This window comes from Sus scrofa, chromosome 3 (genome assembly GCF_000003025.6).
Source record: "Sus scrofa isolate TJ Tabasco breed Duroc chromosome 3, Sscrofa11.1, whole genome shotgun sequence".
NCBI classification, from domain to species: domain Eukaryota; kingdom Metazoa; phylum Chordata; class Mammalia; order Artiodactyla; family Suidae; genus Sus; species Sus scrofa.
In genome coordinates this window covers 98092304-98118221 of record NC_010445.4, presented here as the reverse complement: position 1 = coordinate 98118221, position 25918 = coordinate 98092304, and the positions used below count along the sequence as shown (strand labels likewise).

The following is a 25918-nucleotide window of genomic DNA, read 5'->3' as shown; positions in this document are numbered from 1 at the left end:
CGTGCTTATTAACATCTAGTCTTCAAAGTTATGCAACTTATGTTGGTCAAAAAGCAAGTCACAGGGCCAGCCCAGATTCAAAGACTATACAAGGGTGTAGATACTGGGAGGTGTGGTTACTGAAGGCATCGCTTTTGGAGACTAAACTATAGAATCTAAGAATCTATAATTGTACACAGTATATAGAAAACTTATCTTTTTAAACAGAATGGTATTCAAATCCTATAACCTAAACTAATTTTCATAAAATTCAGCTATCTTAATATTTTTATTTTATTTCCCTATAAAATCTTTGAGTACTCTGAAATTTATTTTTATTTTCCCCTAGAAATATATGTACCTCAGATATAATTCTTCTGTTTTATTATGAAAAATGTTTAATATACAAAAAAGATGAAATAATTTACAGTAAACACCTGTATAGCCACCATTTAGATTCTAGAATTAACATTTGGCTATACTTGGGTTACTGCATCGTCAGTCTGTCTTACTTTCTGATGAATTTAAGAGGCACTGGTATGCAGATGTAGATATAAGTCAATTTTTCCTTCTGACCTTTTTACCTTTGAAGATAGCCACAAAAGGAGTATAAAGATTCTCTATTGCTATATATTCTCTCTCTCTGAGAACTTAATCTATTGGCAACTTTTCACCCCGCCTTCACATATCCGGCCAAACTTTGCTGGTGTATTGAAAAGCAGACCCTCAAATAACATGGGAGTTAAGGGCACTGACCTTTGCAGGGTTAAAAATCTGTGTATAACTTTAAAGTCAGCCCTCTGTATCCCTGGTTCCGCTGTATCCAGTTTCTGCATCCATGAATTCAACCAACCCTGGACTGTGTAGTACTGTAGTAGGTAATTATTGGGGGGAAAAAATCACGTTTAAGTGGACCTGTGCTGTTCAAAGGTCAGTTGTATATGATTTTTAAATCTTCTTTTTAAAATATGGAAAGTTTTTAGATTTTTGTGTTATATAGCCTGATAATTCATGAGTGTTTGCTGTTTCATTAATGGATGGGTCACCATTTTTAATCATGCCACTTTGGGGCAATTATAAGTTGCTTTCCAATTGAGAAAAGCTATGTGAACCCAATGAAATAGTATTGCTTATTGTGTGAAATTGGTTGTATGCAAAATTTATCCCATCCCTCTGACTCAAGACTTAAGAGTTGAAACTGATAAAATGGCAGAGAAACGAAGTTAGAAGGAGTAAAGATGAACTTTAGGTGTGATTGACTTTGCAACTGAATCAGGAACAAATAAGGAAGTTAAAAAAAATATTTCCACCTTTGATGGAACATTTTTGTCAATTAAGTAAATTTTCATTTTTGCCATTATTCTCATAGTTGGGCTGAGTGAATTTCCTAATTAAAGTCTACTTGTAAGTTTAAGCATATTAGAAACGTTTGGTATCAAAATAGAAGGACTAGGAGTTCCCGTCGTGGCACAGTGGTTAATGAATCCGACTAGGAACCATGAGGTTGCAGCTTCGGTCCCTGGCCTTGCTCAGTGGATTAACAATCCGGCGTTGCCGTGAGCTCTGGTGTAGGTTGCAGACGCGGCTCGGATCCTGTTTTGCTGTGGGTCTGGCATAGGCCAAGGGCTGCAGCTCCGATTCAACCCCTAGCCTAGGAACCTCCATATGTCACAGGAGCGGCCCTAGAAAAGGCAAAAAGACAAAAAAAAAAAAAAAAAAAAAAAAAAAAAAAAGAAGGACTGGATATGTATATTTTCAGTGAATTTTATCCTACTTGTTACGGAACTCCTCTGAATTACAAAAAACAGTAAGGAGTTCACTGCTACTTGCTAATGTACACTTTCATAAGTAGTAGTTTCAAAATTTTCTCCTAGCTTGAACGTAATGAGCCAATTAGATATTCAAACAATTGAACCAGAAATCTTAGGGATAACAAGAGTCTTATATAAGGTATTTTATGAATTCTTCTACAGTAATAGAGTCTTATACCTAACCCCTCAAAGCAGTTGAATCTTGTTATATTAAAATTTTTTCAGAGAAAGCAGTTCTTGTTGTCAAGAGTTATTTTTCCTAGAACTAACTTTTACCAATTTTAAAAAAGAACCTCTTTTTAAGACCTATGTTCTTCATGTTGTATATTGAGTATATTTCATCTTGTTTGGCACTCTCTGAAACCTGGTGGTTACTGTTTTTCATATAGTATCTGAGAAATCTAACATTTATCTTTTAGGCTTCACTGTGCTTGAATTAAGTTATTTACATAATACAGACCCAAGCAAAGCTTTCTCCCATGAAAAAGATGCTCTCTGGGGATTCCTCAAATATGCTTTTGGACTACATTTGGTCATGTTTGTGTGTGTATATATATTCATTGTCCTAATGAGTAGTTAGGTAATTTGAACTACATTGCTTGATTGCTGAGGCTTTTAGAACATACATCCAAGTGTCAGATCTATCAAACATTACACGAATTGCCTCACTAGAGAAAATGGCCTGGATTTGATCTGACTTTTGAATATGTAGATTTACTTTGGGGATGACATAGAGAGTTTGATCTGGGCTCTGATCATCTCACTTTTGGAAAATTCCTAGAATGTAGAATTGATCCTGAGTTTAATTTATGAGTCTGAGTCAGATCTGGGGGTGATCCCAGAAGATTGTATCATCCTCTACAAAGTGGGTTCTAGGGCATCATGTATTCTACACTCGAGAATTACTGCTTGGATCTGTCATTGATGTGGATCAATGTGAAGAGAATAGAAGGGTGCAGGAAAGGAGAAATAAATTTGTTCATTGTACTTATTTGATGTCAGCCTTTCATACTTGGTTCCTATCTGGATAGCATAATAAAATTACATACTAAAAGTATATAAGTACTCCTTTCCATTTTGAGTGTGCTTTACTTTGACAATAAGGATATTTGGGCTTTGAATTTCAGCTAGTAGAATGGTAGCAGCTTCTTCTTCTTTTTTTTTTTTTTTTTTCCAAAGTCATTGGAAACTTTTATTATAGGTATAACACAGTAATGTTTATTCATATATTTTCCTAAAAATTTAACTGAGGCTCTTTTCCTTGTTCATCATTGACATCATGTAAGCAATTAGTACTCTTGGCAATGAGGAACTCAACAGTGAACACAGAAACAAGTGAATTCTGAAGCCAAGAGTAACTTAGTTGTAGACCTTTAATTGCTTAATTGTCAGAGAAACAGCATCAGTTGAAGAAGAGGAAATATTAGATGTCTTTGAATATTTATAAGACTATAAGGTCTACCTTATAAATTTCCAAGTTTTGCTAATTTTTAGCTTTTACATTTGATTTTTTTCCAGAAATTAAAAAATGACAGATTGCATTTAACATGAGCTTTTAAAAATTAAAGTTTGGGGGTTTGTTTTGTTTTGGTGCAGGAGCATTTGAAACTTAAAATAGTTAAGAGTAGCTTCTTTAAAATTTCTACACTTTATATAATTTCATGAAGATTTGTTTTTAAGGTGTTTTTGCATAATAAGTACATTATTTTCTTTTTTTCTTTGCTTTTTAGGGCCGCACCCATGGCATATGGAAGTTCCCAGGCCTAGGGATCAGATCAGAGCTGAAGCTACCAGCCTATACCACAGCCACAGCAACTTGTGATCTGAGCCACATCTGCGACCTGCATCACAGCTCACAGCAACGCAGGATCCCCGACCCACTGAGCAAGGGATTGAACCCACATCCTCACAGATACTAGTCAGATTTGTTTCCACTGCACCACAATGGGAACTCCAATAAGTACATTATTTTCTCTCACACTGTATGTTTTAGATCATTTAAAGCAGCAAATTTCTCTAAAAATGATCTTTTTTACATATAATGCATATGTAGCATATATTTTAAAATGCCAGTTGTCCACGTCAGATACATACTTTGTCATTTGAAGAAAGTTACTCTTTGGGTATCTTTGATATGGAGGTTGGTAGGGATAAAGGGAAGAGGGAGGGTAAAGCTACCCATTAGCTCCACCACTGACAGTAATCTCTTTTGCCCCTTTATTTGTTTCCACTAACTTATTTAGACCACCATTACCTCTAACCTTCATGGTTCTAGCAGCCTTTTATCTATTGCCTGGATTCTGATCTCATCTCTCTCAAACCTATCATTTGCCTTAAATTCATCTTCTATTAAGCAGCCAGAGGGATGAGCTACTTAAATTGCAATTTCAGTTTGGCTGTTCTTCTGCTGTCCTGTAAGATAATGGTTTTCAGAATGTCTGTAAGGTGATTCTTGGTGGTACAGGAAAAATATTAGAATTTAAATTTGCCTTTTAGATTCAAAATAGGAAGAAATTATGCCTTACCAATATTGAATAGAACAATTAACATGCTTCCTCATTTAGTCTATCAGACATCCATCACAGAAGGAGTTCCACACTAAACAGGGATTGACACTAGAGCTCTCTTTCATACACTCTGCATGTGTTTCAGTATATTACCATTTACCTGTACTCTGTAAGTACTTTTACTTGTCATATTACCTGATTCTCACAAAATGAACAAGTGACTTTAAAAGATTTCTTCGGGAGTTCCCTGCTGGCCTATCAGTTAAGGGCTCGGGTTAGAACTGTGGCTCAGGTTCAGTCCCTGGCCTGGGAACTTCTACATGACACAGGTGCAGCCAAAAAAAAAAAAAAAAAAAGAGAGAGAGAGAGAACATACCCAAACCTCAGAACAACCCCTCTTCTTTTGTTTCTACTAGTTACTACCCCTTCTCACATACCCAACAATATCTTCTGTCTCCATTTCTGACAATGTAGTATAGTTTTGCCTGGTTTTGTACTTTATATATAAATGGAATCATAAAGCATATGTCCTTTTATGGTTCGTTTCCTTTGCTCAATATTATTGTGAGATTCATCCATGTTGTTGTATGTAGCTGTAGTTCATTCAGTAACATGGCTGGATAATATTTGGCTATATGGATATGCCACAGTTTAATTGTCTCTACTAATATTGATGGCTGGTTTGTTTCTAGTCTGACCATTTTGAATAATGCTACTCTGATTCCTGTACATGTCTCCTGGTACACATTTCTGTTGGGTATAAGTACAGAACTGGAATTGTTGAGTTGTGGGAAATGTTTTTATTTCAGTATAGTAGATAATGCTAAATAGTTTTCCATTGTGGTTTTACCGGTACATAGTCCTACCAGCTATTCCAAGAGTTCCTGTTGTACCACATCTTCACCAATACTAGATATTGTTAGTCTTTTTAATTTAAGTCATCCAGTGAGTGTGCAGTGGTATTTTAATGTGGTTTCAAATTGTATTTTCTTGATTACTAATAAGGCTGAGTACCTTTTTAGATATTTATTATTAGCCATTTGGCTGCCCTCTCTTATAAATAAAAGTTCCTAGTCAAGTGATTTGCATAGTTTTCTATAGACTGCCTTTTTCTAATTGATTTGTAGGTATTTGTATATTTGGTATATGAGCCCTTTGTTAGTTATATTAAACTACTTTCTCCTATTCTGACTTGCCTTTTCACTCTTAATGTTATCTTTTATGAATAGATATTCTCAGTTTTAGGTGCTCCTGCTATCAGTCTTTTCATTTATTAATAGTGGTGTCTGTATCTTATTTAAATATCTTCTAAAAAGCTTTATTGTTTTGTCTTTCACATTTAGAGCTACAGTCCACCTGAAGTGATATTTTGGATATGTTTTGAGATAAAGATCAAGTTTCAATTTTCCCTTGTGTGGAATTTTCCATGTGACCCAGCATTATTTATTGGCATAATTCTTGTTTCTCCAGATCCCTGAAATACTGCCTTTGATCCATATATGAGTGTGTTTATTTTTGGATTTTCTTTTCAGTTCCATGCATCCATTTGTGTATCTTTGTCTTAATTACTATAGTTTCGCAATAAGTCTTTTTTTTTTTTTTTTTTTTTTTTTTTTTTTTTGTCGTTTTTTTAAGGCTGCACTTGCAGCATATGGAGGTTCCCAGGCTGGGGGTCGAATCAGAGCTACAGCTGCTGGCCCACGTCACAGCCACAGTAATGCGGAATACAAGCCCTGTCTGTGACCTACATCATAGCTCACTGCAATGCCGGATCCTTAACCCATTACTGGTCAGGTTCATTAACCACTGAGCCATGACGGGAATTCCTACAATAAGTCTTGATACCTAATAGAACAAGTACTCCTACCTTTTCCTTTTTCTTTTTCTTTTTTTCTTTTTTTTTGTCCTTTTAGGGTTGCACCCACAGCATATGGAGGTTCCCAGGCTAGGGGCTGAATAAGAGCTGTAGCTGCTGGCTTACCCCACAGCCACAGCAGCATGAGATCTGAACTGTGTCTGCGACCTACACCACAGCTCACAGCAACACCAGATCCTTAACCCACTGAATGAGGCTAGGGATCGAACCCAAGTCCTCATGGATTCTGGTTGGGCTCATTAACTATTGAGCCACAACAGGAACTCCTCCCTTTTATTTAAGAGGGTTTTAGTTATTCTCAACCCTTTGCTTTTCTATATAAACTTTAGAATATGTTTATAAAATTTCATATACATGAGCACATACAGAGATTATTGGATTTTTTCCATATTTCATTAAATTTCCAGATGAGTTTGAGTAAAAGTAGCTTATTTTCATTGAGTCTTCAATCCATGAACATGTATTTATTTAATTACTTTGGTCTTTAATTTCTCTCAATAGTATTTACTAGTTTTTTATGCAGAGGTCTTGAACATAATTTATTATTTTTATTTCTGTGTATTTTTTAAGTACTATTCTAAATGATATGTATGTACATCATTGTACCTTAAGAAATAATGTATCTTAAGTTTTTTTTCTTTTTCTCTTTGCTTCTATGACACACTAATACAGTTGGTTTGGGTGATGAGCTGTGTCCATCAATGTTGCTAAATTTGCTGTTAATTCTCATAAACTATCTGTGTTTTTAGAATTTTTATGTATCTAATTGTATTATCTGTGAATAATAGTTTTATTTCTTTTCTAATCTTTATTTCCCTTGTGTTATTGAACTGAGTAGGATTTTAGTACATAGTAGAAGTGGTAAAAGTAGGTAACATTGGTTTTTTTGTTGTTGTTATTGTTTCTGTCTCAAAAGGAAAGTTTTCAGTATTTCAACATTACATACGATGTAGTTTTGGAGTTTTGTTATATGCCTGTTCTAGTTACTGTGGCTGCATAGCCAATTAATACGGCTTTTAACTGAATGAAAGCAACCATTTATTTCAAATATGGATCTTGTGGAATAGGGATTTTTAGATAGAGCACACCACAGAAGGCTTGTCTCTGCTCTGTCTCATGTTGTGTCATGCCTTGCCTACAGGATGCAAAGTAGAAGGAAGGAATCGTCTGAAAGCTAATTTACTTCTCTGTCTGGTTGTTGATGCTGTCTTTTAGCAAGGAGCCTCATTTCCACCTGAGTTCTTCCATGTGGTCTCTCCCAGAGGGCTAGTGTGAGCTTCTTCCCAGCATGGTGACTTATTTCTCCTCAAGCAAGCATTCCCAGAGAAAGAATGCTGTATCCTTTTTACAACCCACTCTCAGAAGTCATAAGTATCACTTCTGCCATGCTCTGAGCAGTCACAAGCCCTTACCCAGATACAAGAGGAGGGAATATAGACCTTGCTTTTTAAAAATTTTTTTAATTAAAAAAATTTTTTTTTATTTTATGGCCGTACCACGGCATATGAAAGTTCCTCGTCAAAGGATTGAATCCCAGCCACAGCTGCAACCTACACGGTAGCCGAGGCAACACAGATCCTTTAACACACTGTGCTGGGCCAGGGATTGAGCCCATACCTCCACAGCGACCCAAGCCACGGCAGTTGGATTTTTTAGGCACTGTGCCATGACAGGAACTCCCAATTGTATTGTTTGTTTGTTTGTTTAATTCTCATTGTAGAGTTTCTGCTGTGGCACAGCAGGGATCGGTGTTGTCTCTGCGATGGCTCAGGTCCTTGCAAGGGTGCAGGTTTGATCCTGGGCAAGGAAGGTGGATTTAGGATCTGGGAGAAACAATTTTAGCCAATGACTGCATGGTAAAAAAGACAGATATCTCCTGCTTTCCTTACAACCTTAGATATTTCTTCATTTTGGGGCTTCTTTTTCTGAGTATCCCCCTTTCCTTCTTTGTACCTATATATCTGTCATCTGTCTGTCCTATCAATCTACCTACCTACATATCACCCTTGCTTTTCCTCCCCCACCTCCTCTCTGCCACAGTATTCTGAAATGAAGTACATTTTTGTTATTGCTGTCACAGTTTTAGAGTTTTAGCCTAACTAAAAAGATATTTTTGCGCTACTGGGCCTCAACCCATTTCACTAGATTTTTATTATTTTCATAAGTAAGTGAACTAAAAATCTTATATTTCTCTTTAAAAAATCCGTTTTACTCCTTTCTCTGATTCCTCTGACAAACTCATAGCTTTCTACAGGTATTTGGTCCTAAACTTACAATCTCTCTCTCTCCTTCTCTCATACACACACACACACACACACACACACACACACACACTACTGGTTAATCACTGGTCTTTGGTAGAAAATATAGCATGTCTTTTAAGAAAAATATTCTACCATATAAGTTTTCTTTAAAGAAAAAAAAATTGTTCCTGGAACACAAAGTTCATGTATAATTGAAAGCGTATTTAATTTGCACATACTAATTAAGAATATAATGCTGGGTTCAAAATATGTGAATTAAAAAACTGGTTTAACCATTTACTAAATGTATAATCCTAGGCAAACTTTTATTTTTCATTTTTAAATTTTTATTGAAGTATAGTTGATTTATAACGTGATAATTTCTGCTGTACAGCAAAGTGATTCAGTTATTTGTGTACACACACATCCATTCTCTTTCAAATTCCTTTCCCACATAGATTATCATAGAATATCGGCTAGAGTTCTCTGTGCTATACAGCAGGTCCCAATTTTTACATCTGTAACACTAGAGCTTTTCTGTATGACCTATCATGTTAGTGTAATTCACTTTGTCATTGATTCCTTCCCCAAATCCTGTTACATGTACTGCTCTTCCATCTTGAACAAGAACCCCATCAGCTGCCTTGTATAACTCACAACTCATTCCCTACCTCTCATTCCATTTTCCCCCTTTCCTTCTTCAACCAAATTCCTTAAAAGGACTTTTTTAGCTCCAGTCACAGTTCAGTACATTGCAGCCATGCTTCTGTCCCCATCACTCCACTGAAACTTCTCTGATAAAGGTTCCCTAATAATTGCCAAATACCATGGACCATTTTCAATACTTTTCTTTTGATGTCTTTTTAGTCCTTGAAATTCTTAATCTATGACTACCTTTCTGACAGTTTTATTCTGTGTTTGCTGCACTTTCCTTTCCTTCTGGCTACCCTGAAAACAACCTTGGTCCTATTCTCCTCTCACTCCCAGTCATCAGTTCTCATGATTCCAGCTATCACTTATATCCTAATATAGTTTCCAAATATACATCTCTAGTTTAGGCCTTTATCGTAAGCCCATGACCTAGTTATATTTTTGTTGCAGTGACCTTAAACTCAGCAGGTCCCAAACCACTCATCATTATGCTCCCTCATCCCCACCTTATTTCTTTTCCTTTACTCCTATTTCAGTGAACCTTATCTAACCATTTTCTTGGTTTTCCAAGTAGAACATGGAGACCCTCTCCTACTTTTCATTTCCTTATCTGACCAGCAACCATATCCCATCAATTCCACATCATCAGTAGCATCTCTTAAGTGTGTCCTTTTATTTATAATTGCTAGTTATAAAATTATTTAGTAAAATTGCTTTTAAATTTGCCTCAGGAGTTCCTGTCGTGGCTCAGCAGAAATGAATCTGACTAGTATCCATGAGAATGCAGGTTTGATCCCTGGCCTCGCTCAGTGGGTTAAGGATCCAGCGTTTCCATGAGCTGTGGTGTAGGTCACAGACTTGCCTCGGATCTGGCATTGCTGTGGCTGTGGTTTAGGCCAGCAGCTATAGCTCTGATTCATCCCCTAGCTTGGGAACTTGTGTATGCCACGTGTGCGGCTCTGAAAAGACAAAACAAAAAAATTTTTTTAAATAAAAAATAAATTTCCCTCAGCATCCTGAGGAATTTCTGTACATAATAGTACTCAAATACTTGAATGAATGAATAGGCCTTTTGGAGAAGTTATTTGACTATAGTAAAGAGAGATGATTCTTAAGCCAAGAAACTAAACTGAGATTAGGAACCACGTGCTGTCTGGCCTGAAATCAGATTTTGATTTGAAAAGAAAGAAATGTTCAAGGTATAAGACATACAGATTAGTAGCAGTCTGCAAATGGGAGGTGATGAAAAGAAGCCCACATACATACAGTGTGTAAGGGGAACCTTTTGTTATATACTGGTGAGAAAGCACTAGGTTGCAGAACCTCTTGACGGTCCTCACCTTAGGAGTCTGTCAGCCATTTAATTGGGCTACATTATTGTAAAGAAGAGTTTTGTCTGGTGATCAAAGAGAAATGTAATAACTTATAGTCTACCTAAGAGCCCCTCAGCTATCTATAGCAGGAACTTGAACTCCATCCTAGTCTGTGCCTGGCATTAAGTTTCTTTTGTGTTGTTTTATTTCCCATTCTGTCTGCTTTTATTCATCCTACATGGTCGCCCTTAAATGTCGTTTGTTTCAGACACACTGCACATTCCCCAGCCCACTTAACTCCAGTTAATCTTCCAAGTAGCGTCTGTGTTTTGATGAATCTGTACCAGGGTTTTTTTTTGTTGTTGTTTTGTTTTTTTTCCCCCCCACTGTACAGCAAGGGGGTCAGGTTATCCTTACATGTATACATTGCAATTACAGTTTTTCCCCCACCCTTTCTTCTGTTGCAACATGAGTATCTAGACATAGTTCTCAATGCTATTCAGCAGGATCTCCTTGTAAATCTATTCTAGGTTGTGTCTGATAAGCCCAAGCTCCCGATCCCTTTTAATCTATAGAGAAGTACTTTCCCAAGTTTCACTTTAGGAAACACTTTTGATGGTTCCCGCTTTGTTCTGTAAATTAGGCTTTTGTAAATATAATCTAGATCAATTTGTTTCTTTCCTCTTTTATCAGCTTTGCTTATCCTTATCTCAGTCTTTGTAGCATAGCCCTCAATGTTCAATTTGGTTTAGGTTTTATCTGTTTCACAGTATTTTTTTGGAGTCTGTGTATGTTTATAGTAGTTCTGTTGTTTCTATTTTACCTTAAGTTGGTTTAAATTTACTCTTCTCAATTATAAAGCTTAAAAGCAACAAGTTGAAGAGATAATCTGTCAGTAGCTTTGTTTTGACACTTATCTCTATTAATTTGTTCTTTAATTAGCTTTAGAAGTAGTTATCAAAAGAATAAATGCCATATACATTAACTTTCATCTGCTTTTACATGATTTTGTAAAAGAGACTAAAGATATTTATAATTTGAATTCCCTTATACTTTTACATTATTATTGTAAGCGTATGTGGCTTAAAATCAGAATATCTGACCAGATGTAAATTATTATAGGTTACTTAGTAGTACAGTTGTATTATTTTAAAATAATTTGGAAAATAAGTGAATTAAGAAAAATGACTATTCTCATTATTGATTAAATTTGTTATCTTACTGAACTGTCTGTAATACTGAACTGTCTGTAATAAATCAGCCATATTAGTCTTTAACACTTAGGTTATTTAAATTGATGAAAACTGGTCATTCTTTTAGTTTCTTTACAGTTCATGTGGATTTCATTTAATTTTAAACAAAAGCAAAAGGAAAAAGGAAATGCAACTTGCCACTTTGCACACACATTGTTCATTTCCTAGTAGAAAAATGCTCATCTGGGGGGGCTTTAACTCTGTTATTTATAGAAACTAGTATCTTTTATGCTTCAGTTTCAGAAGGCAAAAACTGGGTTTTGTATTTGAAGCGGTTGTACCTTACTCTTAACCAATTAAAAGAGGATCAAAAAAGTAGTGCCTGAGGACAAATAATTGTAGTGAATATTCATGTGGTACATTAATTCATGTGTTTCTGCCTGCGCCTGGAATTTAGCCACTCCCAAAAGCAGCCCAAGTTTTTTGTCTGTATCCTTACCCTCCTTTTGCCTGCGTGCTCTGTTTGCTCTTTCTCCTTCAGTTTCTTTGTCTCTCTTTATAAATAAGTAGAAAACTTTTCTTTAGATCAGAGAGCAAAGGGGCCAGAGAAGAGCCCTTAAGAAGTTTTTATTTGTGCCAACATAGAAGTGCTTTGTGGTAGGCCATCTGGACTGGGAGGATTTCCTCAGAATGTAAAGTATGTCGTGAGATTTAGAGAGCTGGGATTTGCTCTGGAACTATCTGGGAAGGCAGCAGGAAACGTGGACAGAACTGGTTTATATTGCTTTAACGTAAGTGGCAAGAATGGAAGACAGCTTGCCTGGTCTCGCTTCAGTGTGTGCTGCCTCTGCACTTACGAACTTCTGCACTGGTAACGTATCTTTTCTTTCCTGGGAATTCAGACCCGTATCACAAACTTTGCTACTTGTGACAAAAAAAGTCCAAGGACATGGGAATGAATCTGGATCCCTTCCCTCTACCCCCCCAACCTTCCTTTAAATATATGTGTCAATGGCATAAATATTTGCCTACATATTTTTATAACGTACTTAAGACTGTACCCACTTTATAAACAGATAAATTCCTGTTCTGAGGGCAGAATGGGTTTTGTCCAGCTTGTTCTTTTCCTGCCCACCCCTCTAAAGATGGTCATTTTATTATTTGTGAGGGAAAAAATAAAAACGGCAGCTTTTAGTGGGAAATAGTAGGGGGGAAAAAAAACCCACCTCTCCCATATAATAGGAAATGAGAATTGTATAGTTAAGCTTAGTTTTTTGCTTCTATGAAGCAAAAAGTCTGATTTAAAAATATCAAAAGAATTATCTGATTATCTGTTTTTTAATTCTGTACTAAATTAAGTAAGACTTTGAAAAAAGTCTTAATTGTGAATGAATCCTAGTGATAGATGGAAGTAAAATTCTTCATGCTTAGTAGTACTGGAGCAAAAATGGTTTTACGTTTTCTTTTATTTACATGATTTCTCTTACAATTTTTGCTAGTAGCTGGATTTTTAGTAAGAATAGCTTACAAAAAAAAACAAACTTTAGTTTTTAAAAATAGACAATATAAGTCAACATCAATATTTGGGTTCATTAGTTTAAGAGAGAAATTAGTCTTATTTTTATGTGAGATTGATAGCTGGAGGTAATTAATATTATCATTTACCAAAAAATAAAATATCCAAGCTTTAACAGTTAAAATGCCTTATTTACTTAAAACTTCTTTGAGATAAAAATTTGTCTTTTGGAAGTAGAATATTAAGATAAATAGGAAACTTCAATTCTTTCATAAATATTTCTTCATAGGAACTGTGTTTTTATGAGTATATTTTCTTGTGGTTGATTTCCAAAAGTAAATTTAGCTGTTGTAGAATGCATAGTACATTTTTGATGTAATACTTAAATACTTTTGTCTTTATGTGGTGATATTTGAAGACAATCAATTCCATTTTAAAACAAAAAAAAAACAAGATGTTTGTTGCCAAGTGCCTTCTGATGGGAATTTACTAATGCGACAAATCAATTGTGATTTTGTTTTGTTTTTTAAGGAAATGCTGTTTAAAGACCCAGTTTTCCTTTGGATGTATTGTATTGATTTTTGTGTCTCTTGTTAGACTGAGAATATTTTCTTTTGAACATCGTGAGACATATAGAAAATTTGGGTACATTACTAAGTTAAGTTTATATCACAGTCTAAATTAGCTTTCCTTTACTGAGAAAATCATTTGTTTTTCTTTACAGAGAATTTTTTTTCTGTGGCAAATTTATCTAAAATAAGCAAAATCCTCTGAAACCCCATTTCACAGAGACACACCTCCATTCTCTCTATACATCTGTATGTGTATGTATGCCTGTGGATAGACAGTTCTACACTGACACAACTACACTATAAATGTTGCCTGCAGTTTTTTTCCTCTCCATAGTATGTTGTTACTCCTATTTAACTTACTTGTTTATGATTTTATATAAACCCTAACCCTATATATCATCCTTTTTAAGAGCTACATGGTATACAGTAATACAGCCATTTATTTAACCAGTTCCTCCATTGATAGTTCTTTAGACTAGTACCTTCACTTTTTTCTAACTATAAACACTTCATGGTACTGTTACTGCCTCCTCATGGTTCTTCACTCATATTAGCTCTTCGGATATTTGCCAGGACCATTCTACAAGACCTGCCCAGTATTTTAATGTAAGTGCTTTAGGAAAGTGAGATCAGAGACTTAAAAGAAATTTTTTTAAATTTGTTCTTTGGATGATATTATGTCTCACCTTTTTGAAATGGACTGTTGTTTTTTTTTTCCAAAAGTTCATAGGTAACAATCTTAGGGTCATAGCATTAGCCCTAAAAACAGTCATAAAAGCCATCTACTTTAGTTGTTTTTAATGACACAAAACCTCAGGATTCTTTGGAAGTACAACTCCATTTTTGTCTATTTTGGGATTTAATTTGCAAAAACAGTTTCACTATTCTTGAAAAAAAAAGTGAGTAAATTCATTATGCACTGTAGTCATCTTCATTCCCCATCCCCTCTCAGAAGAGAAAAATCACTAACTTCTACTTCAGAAAAAGAGTATAATACAATGTTTTAGTTGTCTTTATGATGTAGATATTCTTTTATCTGTGGACACCTCCCTACCACGATCCCTGCCCTACATCATCAGAAGTAACTATTGTCATAAATTTTCTGTATATCATTTCCTTGTTTTATGCTTTTATTCTAATCAGTTACTTATTTTTGTATTTTTTGAACTTCATGTGAAGACTGACTTGCTTTTTACACTCCTTACTATATTGCTGAGATTTATTTATACATCATGTTGCATGTAGCCATAGTTCTTTTTTACCATTCTGTAATATTCTGTTGAAAGTTTATATTGCAATTTACACATTTTACCATCAGTGGACATTTAGATTTCCAGATCATTTCATTTGTGAATTTGCTGTTGTGAATGCTACTGAACATTTCTCTTGATGTATGTATGTAAGAGCAGAGATTGGGAACCTGTGCCTGGCAGTCCGCAAAAAAGTTTTATTGGAACATTTCCGTACCTAGTCATTTACATACATATGTGTTAGATACACACATAATTTACATATTACATGTTTTGTGTTGCAAAGGCAGATTTGGATAGTTGCTGCAGAGATTATGTGGTCTGTGAAGCCTAAAATATTTATTGTCTGGCCCTCAAAGAGAAAGATTGGCAGTCCTGCTGTAGTCAGGGTATGTACACCTGGGGGTGGAATTGCTGGTCGTATGTGCTGGTCATATGTGCATCTTTTACCAGATGATGCCAAAGTTGGGATTTTTTTTTTTTTTTTTTAACCTCAAAATTGTTGAAACAGTTTATGGTCTATCAGTAACGAAGGAGAATTCACTGTATTCTTTAACCTTGGGAATACTTGATATTGTCACACTTTCAATTTTTTACCAGTTTGGTGAGCTTAAAATAGTATTTCATATGGTTTTAATTTCTCCCTTTCAAGATTATTAATGAGGTGCTTGAGCCTCATTTCATATATGTTCATTGGCCATTTATGGTTTTTTCTCCAATGAAGTGTTTAGCCATGGCTTTTGCCAGTTTTTCTTTAGGATTTTTTGTCTTTCTTACTGATTTGTGGAAATTCTTTATTCAAGTTTCTAATCTTTTATCACTTACAGGTGTGAGAACTATCTTTTCCTAGTTTGTGAACTGCTTTTTCCTTTTACTGTGTCTTTTAGGAACATATGTTCTAAATTCTAATGCAGTTATGTATCAGTATTTGCTCTTATGGATAGTGCTTTCTGTATCTTGTTTAGAGATAATTCTCTTTACTTGTAGAAATTAAAGATAGTCTCTATTTTTCCAAAGTTCTTATAATTTTGCCTTTAATTCTTTAATCTACTTGGATTTGATTTTCAGGTGTGCTGAAGATAGGGACTTCAATTTAATGAATTTTAATGAATTGTTAAATTTTATTTTAACCTGGGAAGTTGAATCATTGTTTCTTCACATTTTTTTGAGTTAGAATCTTCTCCTCTTCCTCTGGGACTCCAGGGACATAAATATTGGACCTTAGGTTGTGTCCATTTTTTTCCCCTCTATGTTTAAATTGTATTCATAAAATGCATAATGTATATGCGTATAATGTACATATATAATCTTTTTAAAAAGAGATCCTAATTTCAGAGATTTTTTTCAATGAGTTTTATTATATTTATAGTTGTACAACCATCATCACCACCTAATTTTACAACATTTCCATCCCAAACTCTGAGCCCATCCCTTCCCACCTCAGAGATTTTTTTTTTTCTTATAAATAGTGCAAAAAGCTTGGTTACCCAGTATCCCATAATGTGGGAAATTAGATTGGAAAAGAATGTTGCTATAGACTGGCATAGTTAATATATACTGCAAAGAAAGAAGCAGAAAAGATATGAAAAAAGATTGTAAGTTTGAAAACAGAGTACCTTAAATTATTTAATTAGAAAAAGCCTCCGGGGCATCATTTTATCACAGTGCTTGTAGTGCAAAGTAGTATTTTCGGTGAAGACTGAGTCATCTAGAAGGGGCTATGTTATAATTACATGCCCTTGTTAGGATGACAGGAAAGTAATGTTCCATTTTAGAAAGATTTACATAAAATCATTGACATTCAAAAGGTTCTAGAATTTACAGGCGGGCTTCATTCTGATAGGATGCTGGGTTGCCAGCTTTTAAATGTTTAGAACACAGTGTATTTATCTCTGCAGAGTTAAAACATATTTCCTGACAATTCAGAGACAAATTAACTATGATTCACTGTACTAAAAGCATAATGAGTGGCTACCATTGCAGTTTTAAAACTGTAATATTGGATATTAAAATTTACCAGTTACATGTAGATTAACTTGGACCTCTAATAAAAGAGACTTACTTATGCCAGTAAATAGATTAGACTGATGGAAAAGACCATTATGGACCTTCTTTCTTTACCCCCTCCCCCCAATGAACTTAAGAATCCTTGGGAGTTTGTCTGTAGTTCACATTTTAACCCTCAAGGCTAGAAAGTTTTTTTGAGAGGGGAGCAAAGAGATTACCATGGTATAAGGAAAAGGAATCAGTGTACTTTGAATTAAGAAAGGGGAGTAGAAAAAGCCACCAGAAAATAGGTATATTCTGTCTGCCGAACAGATGTATTCTTAAAAAGTTTATTGTGAATGCGCATGTGGTACATTAGAGACTGGGAGAGAAATAAGAACAAAGTTTTGAAAATGGTAAGAGCGGGTTCTGTGGAGTCATCTGAGGAAGGAGTTCTAACCTCAGTTTGCTGTGTGTGCACGAGTAACTCAGTAACTCTGATTTTTCAGACTTAGTTTATTTATCTATAAAGCGGCAGGAGGGGTTGTTGATGTTTAAAATAGTTTGTTTTAGCTTTTGTAATTGGTGAATGTGAATTTAAGTTAATTCCTTAATCTCTCATGTGTTCCTTTGTAAAGTTGGAATATTATGTCTGGAGGAAATTTGTTTTAAGAAATTAAGCTTCAGGATCACAGTGTTTTAGCTTAAATATAAGTTTAAATAATATATGAAAAGTAGGATATGATGTTTTTATTGTGAAATTTGAAAAATATAGAAATACTTATACTGAAAAGCAAAAATTTCCTTTTACGCTTATCCTTCCAATCTCATTCTCCTAGTCAGAAATAACCCAATTACTAGTTTAATGTGTATGGTTCTAGACTTCAGTGTGTACTTTATATACATACATAAATGTGAAGTTTTTTGTTTATTTTTTTAGAAGTATGTTTTGGTGCCTGTGTATATGTTTCAGTAAATTATTTGGTTTCATGTTGTTCCTTAGTTTGTTTATTCCACTTGAGTTGTCTTATGGATCTTTCACCTTTCTGGTTTACATATGTAAACCTTATTTTTATAATATTTTTATACCTTATAATAATACCTTTATAATATTTTATACCTTATTATTTTATATTACCTTATATAATACCTTTATTTTTTATACCTTATTATTTTTCATTGCATGGTATTCTGTGGTGTGAACATATCATGGCTTAGTAACCCCATCTAGGGACTTTAGATCATTTCCAGTTTTGTGGCAATAATAAACAGTGTAGTGAAGAACACCACTACACAGAACAGTAACTTACTGACCCCTCACTTTATGGCAGTGCTATCTATACATTATTTCATCTGATATCTCAAACCTGAGATAAATACTAATCAGCATGAAGAAATAACATGAGGAAACCAGTCACAGAGCTAGTAAGTAGCAAACATATATATACAGGCAGTGTAACACCAGAATTTATGCACAGTTCTAGCATAGCTTTTATTGCCCCTGCAAAGGAGATGGGCCAAGATATTAGGAAGATACTAGGATTTTAGGGCTGTAGGGAACTGTAGAGATCAAGTAACTGTGCAGCTTTGCGTCTCTCTTGCCACTCCTGCCTTAGTTTGAGTGACCCTGTAATTGATAATTCAAAGTGGGAAAGTTTAGAGTGAAAGAAAGGAGCATTGTGATAATATTTTTACACAATAGTGGAAATGTTTGTTCTGGACAAATTGAGACACATGAATGTCTTAGCCCTAACCTAAGGCCTAGGCCACCTTTATCTTTCACACAGGTTACTGCTTTAACCTCCAGCCTGGTCTCCTTGCATTTCCTCTCATCCTGTTCTAATCCATTCTCACACAGCAGCCAAAATAACCTCTTTAAAATTGTAATCTGATTATATCACTTTATAGTTTAAACCCTGTCTAGCTTTATGAAAGAATGTATTTATCCGGTCCTCCTGTGATTATTGTTAAGATGCAGCATGAAATAAAAGGCACTTAAACTGTGAGTCAGAAGTCCTCTGAGTCTCAGATATCAAGACTAGTTCGGTGACTTTGGGAAAGCCAACCTTCTCAAGCTGGCTTCTTGAGCTGTTCCCTCAAATATAAAATATAGATAGAGCAAGGAGGGGGATGAGGTAATAAATATGAAAGTTACTGTATAAACACAGGGCATGGTTAATAATTAACTTTTTGCTTGATGTGTGCTTTGAAATACTGTCCTTGTGTGTTATCAAAGTTATCTAGCAGGTTGTGGTAGGATTTTTACAAGCTGAACCTCCTTTCATGTGACTCTCCAAGTTTCACAAAAACCTTAGTCATTTTTAAAAAATCAAAGTGGCTTACCAAAATAAAAGTTAGTCACTGTGTTGGTACTAAAACCCAGGACTATACCCTTAGCATTAGAATCTGATCATCTTTCCACTAGGCTTTGCTGTCTTCCCAGAAGAATTAAGAAGATTATGTGTTTATAAAAATCACATAAATATTTTACCTGTGATTGTAATTTAGATATAGAACTTATCTTCCATAAATTGAGAACAATTTAGTAAGTCATATCCATATAATTTACTAACTTAAGACCTTTGACTTATACATGATGGCTTATAGAAAGGGAGTTTATTAGGTTACATGATTAGCTAAAAGGAATATTAGAATAGCTCAGAATCAAAGGGCCAGAGGTTCAGAGACTAGAAATGGAACTCAGAACTCTATCACTGACAGCCCTGTGTGTCCATATAGCTGACAAACCAAGAAGGATGGGCTACACCTCTCTCCATCTCTCTCCCCACCCCAACTTCTGAAATTTGGGAGGACTCCATTTGGCCTAACCCGTATCTTATAGCCACTTCTGTGGTATTAGATTGAACCATATGAAATTACCAGTAGTCAATCATATTTTTACCAACTGAAAAATCCATTTCATATGATTCAACGTATTAATAGTGCAGGGTGTTAGGAGAATGAGGCATCATAGATTGACAGCCATAATGGAACTTCAAAAACTAGTGGAGTTCATGGAGGCGCTGCTGTTCCCCTGTCACAGGAAGGAAAACAGAAAAGTATTCTGGACAGACAAAAATAACAGTAACCACTGTGTAACACACTTGAAGAGTATGGATCAGCTAGAATTCAGCTAGGCCACTGTGGAAATGAAAAAGGCCTCAAATATAAAAATTTTTCAAATGAGAAGCTGAATCGTTCTTACAAGTCTTGTAGTTTGGCATATCTGCCTTTTATGTAATAAATATGCCCTCAAATTATACCTTTTGTACTTTACTGTTGTATGTTAGACATTTATTGAGTGTCAGACATGTTCTGGGTACGTATTCTGGTATGTTGCTCATAAGGATCATACTTAAAGACAGATAAATTGAGGTTCTAAGAGGTAAAATAACTTGCCTAAGATTATACAACTAATTATCAAACTAGAAGTTGAAGTCTAAATTGAAAATAAACCCAACTCTTCCTTCTATTCCTTTCTCAAAGATTGTCATTTAAATACCTCTAAAGACAGAAGAGAGTACATATGTATGCCTGAGATATCTGTAGGCATGTAAGATCTTAAATATGAATATGTTTACTGCTCCATGATAAATTATAACTTTTTTTTTTTTTTTTTTTGCTTTTTAGGGCCATATCTGCAGCATGTGGAAGTTCCTAGGTTAGGGATCCAGTTGGAGCTGCAGACACCAGCCAATGCCGCAGCCACAGCAACTCAGGATCCCAGCCACATCTGCAACATACACCACAACTCGTGGCAATGCTGGATCCTTCACCCACTTAGCAAGACCAGGGATTGAATCCACATCCTCATGGATACTAGTCGGGTTTGTTACTGCTGAACCATAGCGGGAACTCTGATAACTTTGGTTTTTAAATGTTGAGGGTTTTGTTGTTGCTTTTAACTCAAACTTTGAGTTAAATTGTCTACTTAAGAAGTAAGTCAGGAAGAGAAAGACAAATACCATATGATATCACTTATACCTGGAATCTAATATACAGCACACATGAACCTTTTCACAGACAAGAAAATCATGGACTTGGAGAATAGACTTGTGGTTGCCAAGGGGGAGGGGAAGGGAGTGGAATGGATGGGGTGCTTGAGGTTAATAGATGCAGACTATTGCCTTTGGGATAGATTAGCAATGAGATCCTGCTGTGTATCACTGGGAACTATGTCTGGTCACTTATGATGGAGCACGATAATGTGAGAAAAAAGAATATACATGTATGTGTAACTGAGTCACTTTGCTGTACAGTGGAAAATTGATAGAACACTGTAAACCAAGTATAATGGAAAAAAATTAAAATGATTATATAAAAAGCACACACTTTCTCAGAAAAAAAATTGTCTACTTAAGATAATCTGGCACATTTTCTCAGTCTGAGAAAAATGGCACACTATACCTTTTTGTGTGAATGACTGACCCAGTTTATATTCTTCAGATCAAACTATTAATGTGAGAATCTCATTTCCCCCCTGAGTTTTTCTGCTTGTAGTAAATTAGCCAATTACAATTGATCTTTCATGCATTTAGACATAGTTAACCCAGCAAAGCAGTGTACTCTAAAGTTACATAGCTTTGGAAATAGTTTGTAATTGCTACGTTATAACTAAACTTTTACTTTTTGTTATTGTTCTTGTTACATACCTAAGGCAAATAATAGCTCCCTGCTTTAAGAAACCAGGCCTTTTTTACAGAGAGGTTGAGGCATTGGGAAGCGAAAAAGAGCAGAGAAAGGGCTTTTACTAATTATGTAGCCGTTTCTGGGGGAGGAGGTTGGGAGTATAATGATAAAAACAGAAGTAGAGAATTCTCCCTGATCATTGATGATGAAGGTGAGGGGTTCCCAGGCTGATACATAAAGCAATACTGAAGTGATCTGACTCATTGTTTATTTTCATAAACAAATACACAATAAGAAGGATGCTTTGAATAGTTTTCTCTCTTGCAGATTTCTATTTTTCTACAAAGTGATATATTCAGGGAACATTTTGGTGAAAAAACAATTAAGGCGATAGTATAATATAGAGAGAATTTTACCATGGGAAAATTTTCATAATTTTAATTATATGCCAGCTGTATTAACTTTTTCTATTTTATATTAGTTCATGCAGCAAGAAAATCTTAATAGATGTTAATCTGTAAATTTTTTTTTCAATTTTTCTCATCTTTTAAAAGACTTTTCTGGTATAGTTTTTCTTAAATGTCATTAGATTCAGGCAGTTTGCTTTAAAATATTCCGTATTTTCTTTACTTTATAGATGATAGTATTTCTGCTGCAAGTACTTCTGATGTTCAAGATCGCCTCTCAGCTCTTGAGTTAAGAGTTCAACAACAAGAAGATGAAATCACTGTGCTAAAGGCAGCTTTGGCTGATGTTTTAAGGCGTCTTGCAATCTCTGAAGATCATGTAGCCTCAGTGAAGAAATCAGTCCCAAGTAAAGGTAATTAAGTGTGTTATAAAGTAGAAAGAGTTTTGCCCTTTTGTAACATTTTCTTTGAAATAATGTATTAAATTTGTGTATTTTATCAGTGACATTGAGACTGGGAATATAAAACTGTAGTTTCTCTTTTGGATTACTTGTGATTATAGTTGGTTTTACATTTCCTTTTTCTATATTCCCAAGGAATTCTTAAAGTTTATTATTTACTATTTTAAATTGGGAAGTTTTTGTGTAATGCCACTGATTATACTTACAGGCTTTTATGTCATATTGTTTATATTAATTTAGTATCTTCCAGCTAGGTAATAAATTTACTGAGGGCAGGAACTGAATCATTTTTGGTGTCTCCCATAACCTTAGCATTGTATCTTTGAACACAGCAGGTAGGCACTCATACTTTTAAAGAAATGACTATAGTTCATATAGCTTCATTCTATGCCTTCTGTTGCCATTAGTCAGCAGAATCCTGAAGAATTTAATTTAAACTTTGAAATTTAATTTAAACTTTGAAACTTACTGCCAACTCATCAGTTCAATGAAAATTTTAACTTCTAGACATTGGGGATTTTTACAGATTGAAATAAACAGTTATTAGGCCCCTTTGTCTGAGGTTGTTAGGCTCTTATCTTCCTCTGATCACCAAGAAGGAATTAAAAATTCTTTCACAGTTAAGCAATCAAACATGCCATTTTATACAGCTTACTGATTTCATGGTAAAGCAGATGGACATTGGTATGATTATCCCCATTCGGCAATGGGAAAAGGAATGGGTTCATTAGCTTACCTCTCTGCTGTAATATGTCAGTACCAGTGATTAACTTAGGGAGGAGTCTTATACAACTCCTAGATTTTAGCTAGAGATTAGAGTTAACCAGGATATGTGGAGCAGATTTGAAAGAAAGATTATAAATTCAGTTTTTGAATGTTGAGTTTGAGGCATATATGCTGTGTAGATACATATTAATGACTGAATTATAGGTCTAGTGCTCATGCTAGTTATGGCTAGCAATAAGAATTTGGGAATGTTCAGCTTGTGGGTGATAGCTGAAGCCATAGGAGGAGGATGTAAAGTGAGAAGGCAGTTCAGGATAGTCCTGTCGGGAGCTCCAGGGTTTTGGCATAGTGAAGAGCAGAGTGATTCGTGTTGCCAGCTGCTACAAAGAGGTTAAGTAACACAAAGACTGAGAGGTGACCATTTGATTTGACACTTATGAGAATATTAGAAACCTCTTCAAAAGGAATTTTAGTGGATGATAAGATTACAAACTTACTGCAGTTTTGTCTTTTTGTTTGTTTGTTTTGTTATTTGTAATTTTGTTTTGTTTTGCCTTGCCCACAGCATGTGGAAGTTCCTAGGACAGGGGTTGAACCTGCACCACAGCAGTGACAATTCAGGATCCTTAACTTGCTGTGCCTCAGAAGCAGCAATTGAGAATTGTGGAATCAAGAGCAGCAACTACAGCCAGTCTTTTCAAGAAATTTGCCTTAGAAGGAAAAGGGTAGTAGCTAGAAGAGGATGCTAAATTGAAGTCCTAGCTTTAATTATGTTTACTTTTTAAGATTTTATAGACTTGAGAAGAAAAATAGGTTGAGGACAAAAAGGCAGCAGAAATGATATTGGTGGGGGAGAAGTGGTGGTGATTGAGGCAGGTTTCCTGAGAGATTGAGAAAGCATGTTAGAACGGGTGAAAAACTGTTAGTCTTAGAGGAGGAGAAAAAAAGAAAAAGAAAAAAAGGCTACTTCTGAGATATAATGGATAAGATAAAACTAAGAGAAGGTTGATATATATTCACAGTTGTTAGGGCTGAAAGTTTCATTCCTTATCACTTTCTCCTCTGGTGACATTGATGCCCTTTAAGAAAGTAAGACAGTTCCTGGGTAGTGGGGAAAAAAAGGAAGTCACCGTTTGGAATGGTTAAAGTGGGGAATGGAAGACCACAGACATGAAAGAAATGCTCAAGGACTCCGAGGGTACTGAAGTGTGGGGGGCATTCATTCTGCCTGATTTTGTAATAACTGTTCTTATACTTCCGACCCTCCAGCTCTCTGGGCCTGGGTGTTAATAGTGGAGAGTTAGATGGCAGGATGGGTCTTTTCCATTAGTGGTTAGTTAGATAAATGTGTCAGTGACATGCGACAAGGAATCTGAGAATTTGGCAAAAGACTTGATTGAAACTGCTTTGGTTAATAATGTTATAATGTGAGTTTTTAATTTTTTGAGAACCAGTTTTGAGGACTGCCAAGATCAAGCCGGGGGCGGGGGGGATTATTTGGGCGTTCCCGTTGTGGCGCCGTGGAAACAAATCTGACTAGTGTCCACGAGAATGCAGGCTCGAGCCCTGGCCTCTCTCAGTGGGTTAAGGATCTGGTGTTGCTGTGAGCTCTGGTGTAAGTTGCACGTGGTGGCTTGGATCCTGAGCTGCTATGGCTGTGGTGTAGGCCGGAGGCTGTAGCTCTGATTCGACCCCTAGCCTGGGAACTTCCATATGCCTCTAGTGTGGCCTGAAAAAATTTTTTTAATTGGTTTTCGATTGACTTTTATAAGAGGATTCTAGAGTTATTAGAATAGAATGGGGGACCAGATAAGTTAATATGTATGGACTTTACTGGGGAAGTAAACTGCATAAAGAGAAGAACCAGATCCTCTTCTATTATTGGTGTATGTACCCTCGGCTTCTGGCTCTATAAGTATTTTAAATACTGTAAGAAAAAATCACGTAGTATTTGGTTATTATCCACGATATTTTTTGCTTGTTCGTTTTGCTTTTTGGGGGCGGGACCTGCAGCATATGGAAGTTCCCAGGCTATGGGTCGAATCAGAGCTACAGCTGCCAGCGTATGCCACAGCCGCAGTAATTCGGGATCCCATCCATGTCTGCGATCTACACCAGAGCTCACAGCAACACCAGATCCTTAACCCACTGAGCAAGGCCCATCGAACCCGGCATCCTCATGGTTACTAGTGGGGTTTGTTACTGCTGAGCCAAAATGGGAACTCCCACAATATTTTTTAAAGCTTATTTTAAATAATTTGTATTAATCTGTAGTTTTTTAAAAAAATTTTGTTATGCTAAAACAATAGTAAATTGTCATTTTGTGTTGGGGAAAAATTAGTGTTTTCTTATTTACTAAGGTATTTTAGTAAATAAATATTTATAGAGAAACTTAAAGACTGTTCTTTTTAAAATTTGGCACATAGATAGTATTTTGTATGACACATCAGTTACTTAGCACCTATCTGTTTGAGTATCATAAAATACAAATAGTTAAATAGCTATAATACCTATCCTCCAGAAACATACTTTTTGTAAGTCGTGCTTTTCTAGTTGTCATTCATAATTCCTTTGTCTCTAAAGTGAGTTTAGGATTAGTTTTGTTACAGGCTCTTTAGTGAAGATTTCTTCAGTTCTAGAGCCACCTGCAACTACTACATTGAAACCTTTTCTTTCCACATAGTACCAACTCTTAATCCTTAGTAACAACTTTATTAGTTAGGGAGATACTAAGTTCCTTTCCATTAATTCTACATCCTAAGTTTGCTTTGACTGGTGTTCTTATAATATGCTGATGT

General features: G+C 35.4%; 1 protein-coding gene across 7 annotated transcripts in view; it reads left to right on the top strand.

Annotated features, from left to right (window-relative positions):
* Nucleotides 1-25918, top strand: part of EML4 (echinoderm microtubule associated protein like 4) — a 150068-nt gene that overhangs the window by 37655 nt on the left and 86495 nt on the right. For 3 of the 7 annotated variants that reach the window (XM_021087581.1, XM_021087582.1, XM_003125196.6), the window contains exon 2: nucleotides 22164-22346. In XM_021087581.1, the coding sequence (XP_020943240.1) occupies nucleotides 22164-22346 (183 nt within the window). Of the gene's footprint in view, nucleotides 1-11243; nucleotides 12445-22163; nucleotides 22347-25918 lie in introns of those variants that run through there. The other 4 variants (XM_013996185.2, XM_013996186.2, XM_005662587.3 and 1 more) reach the window with 4 other exon arrangements.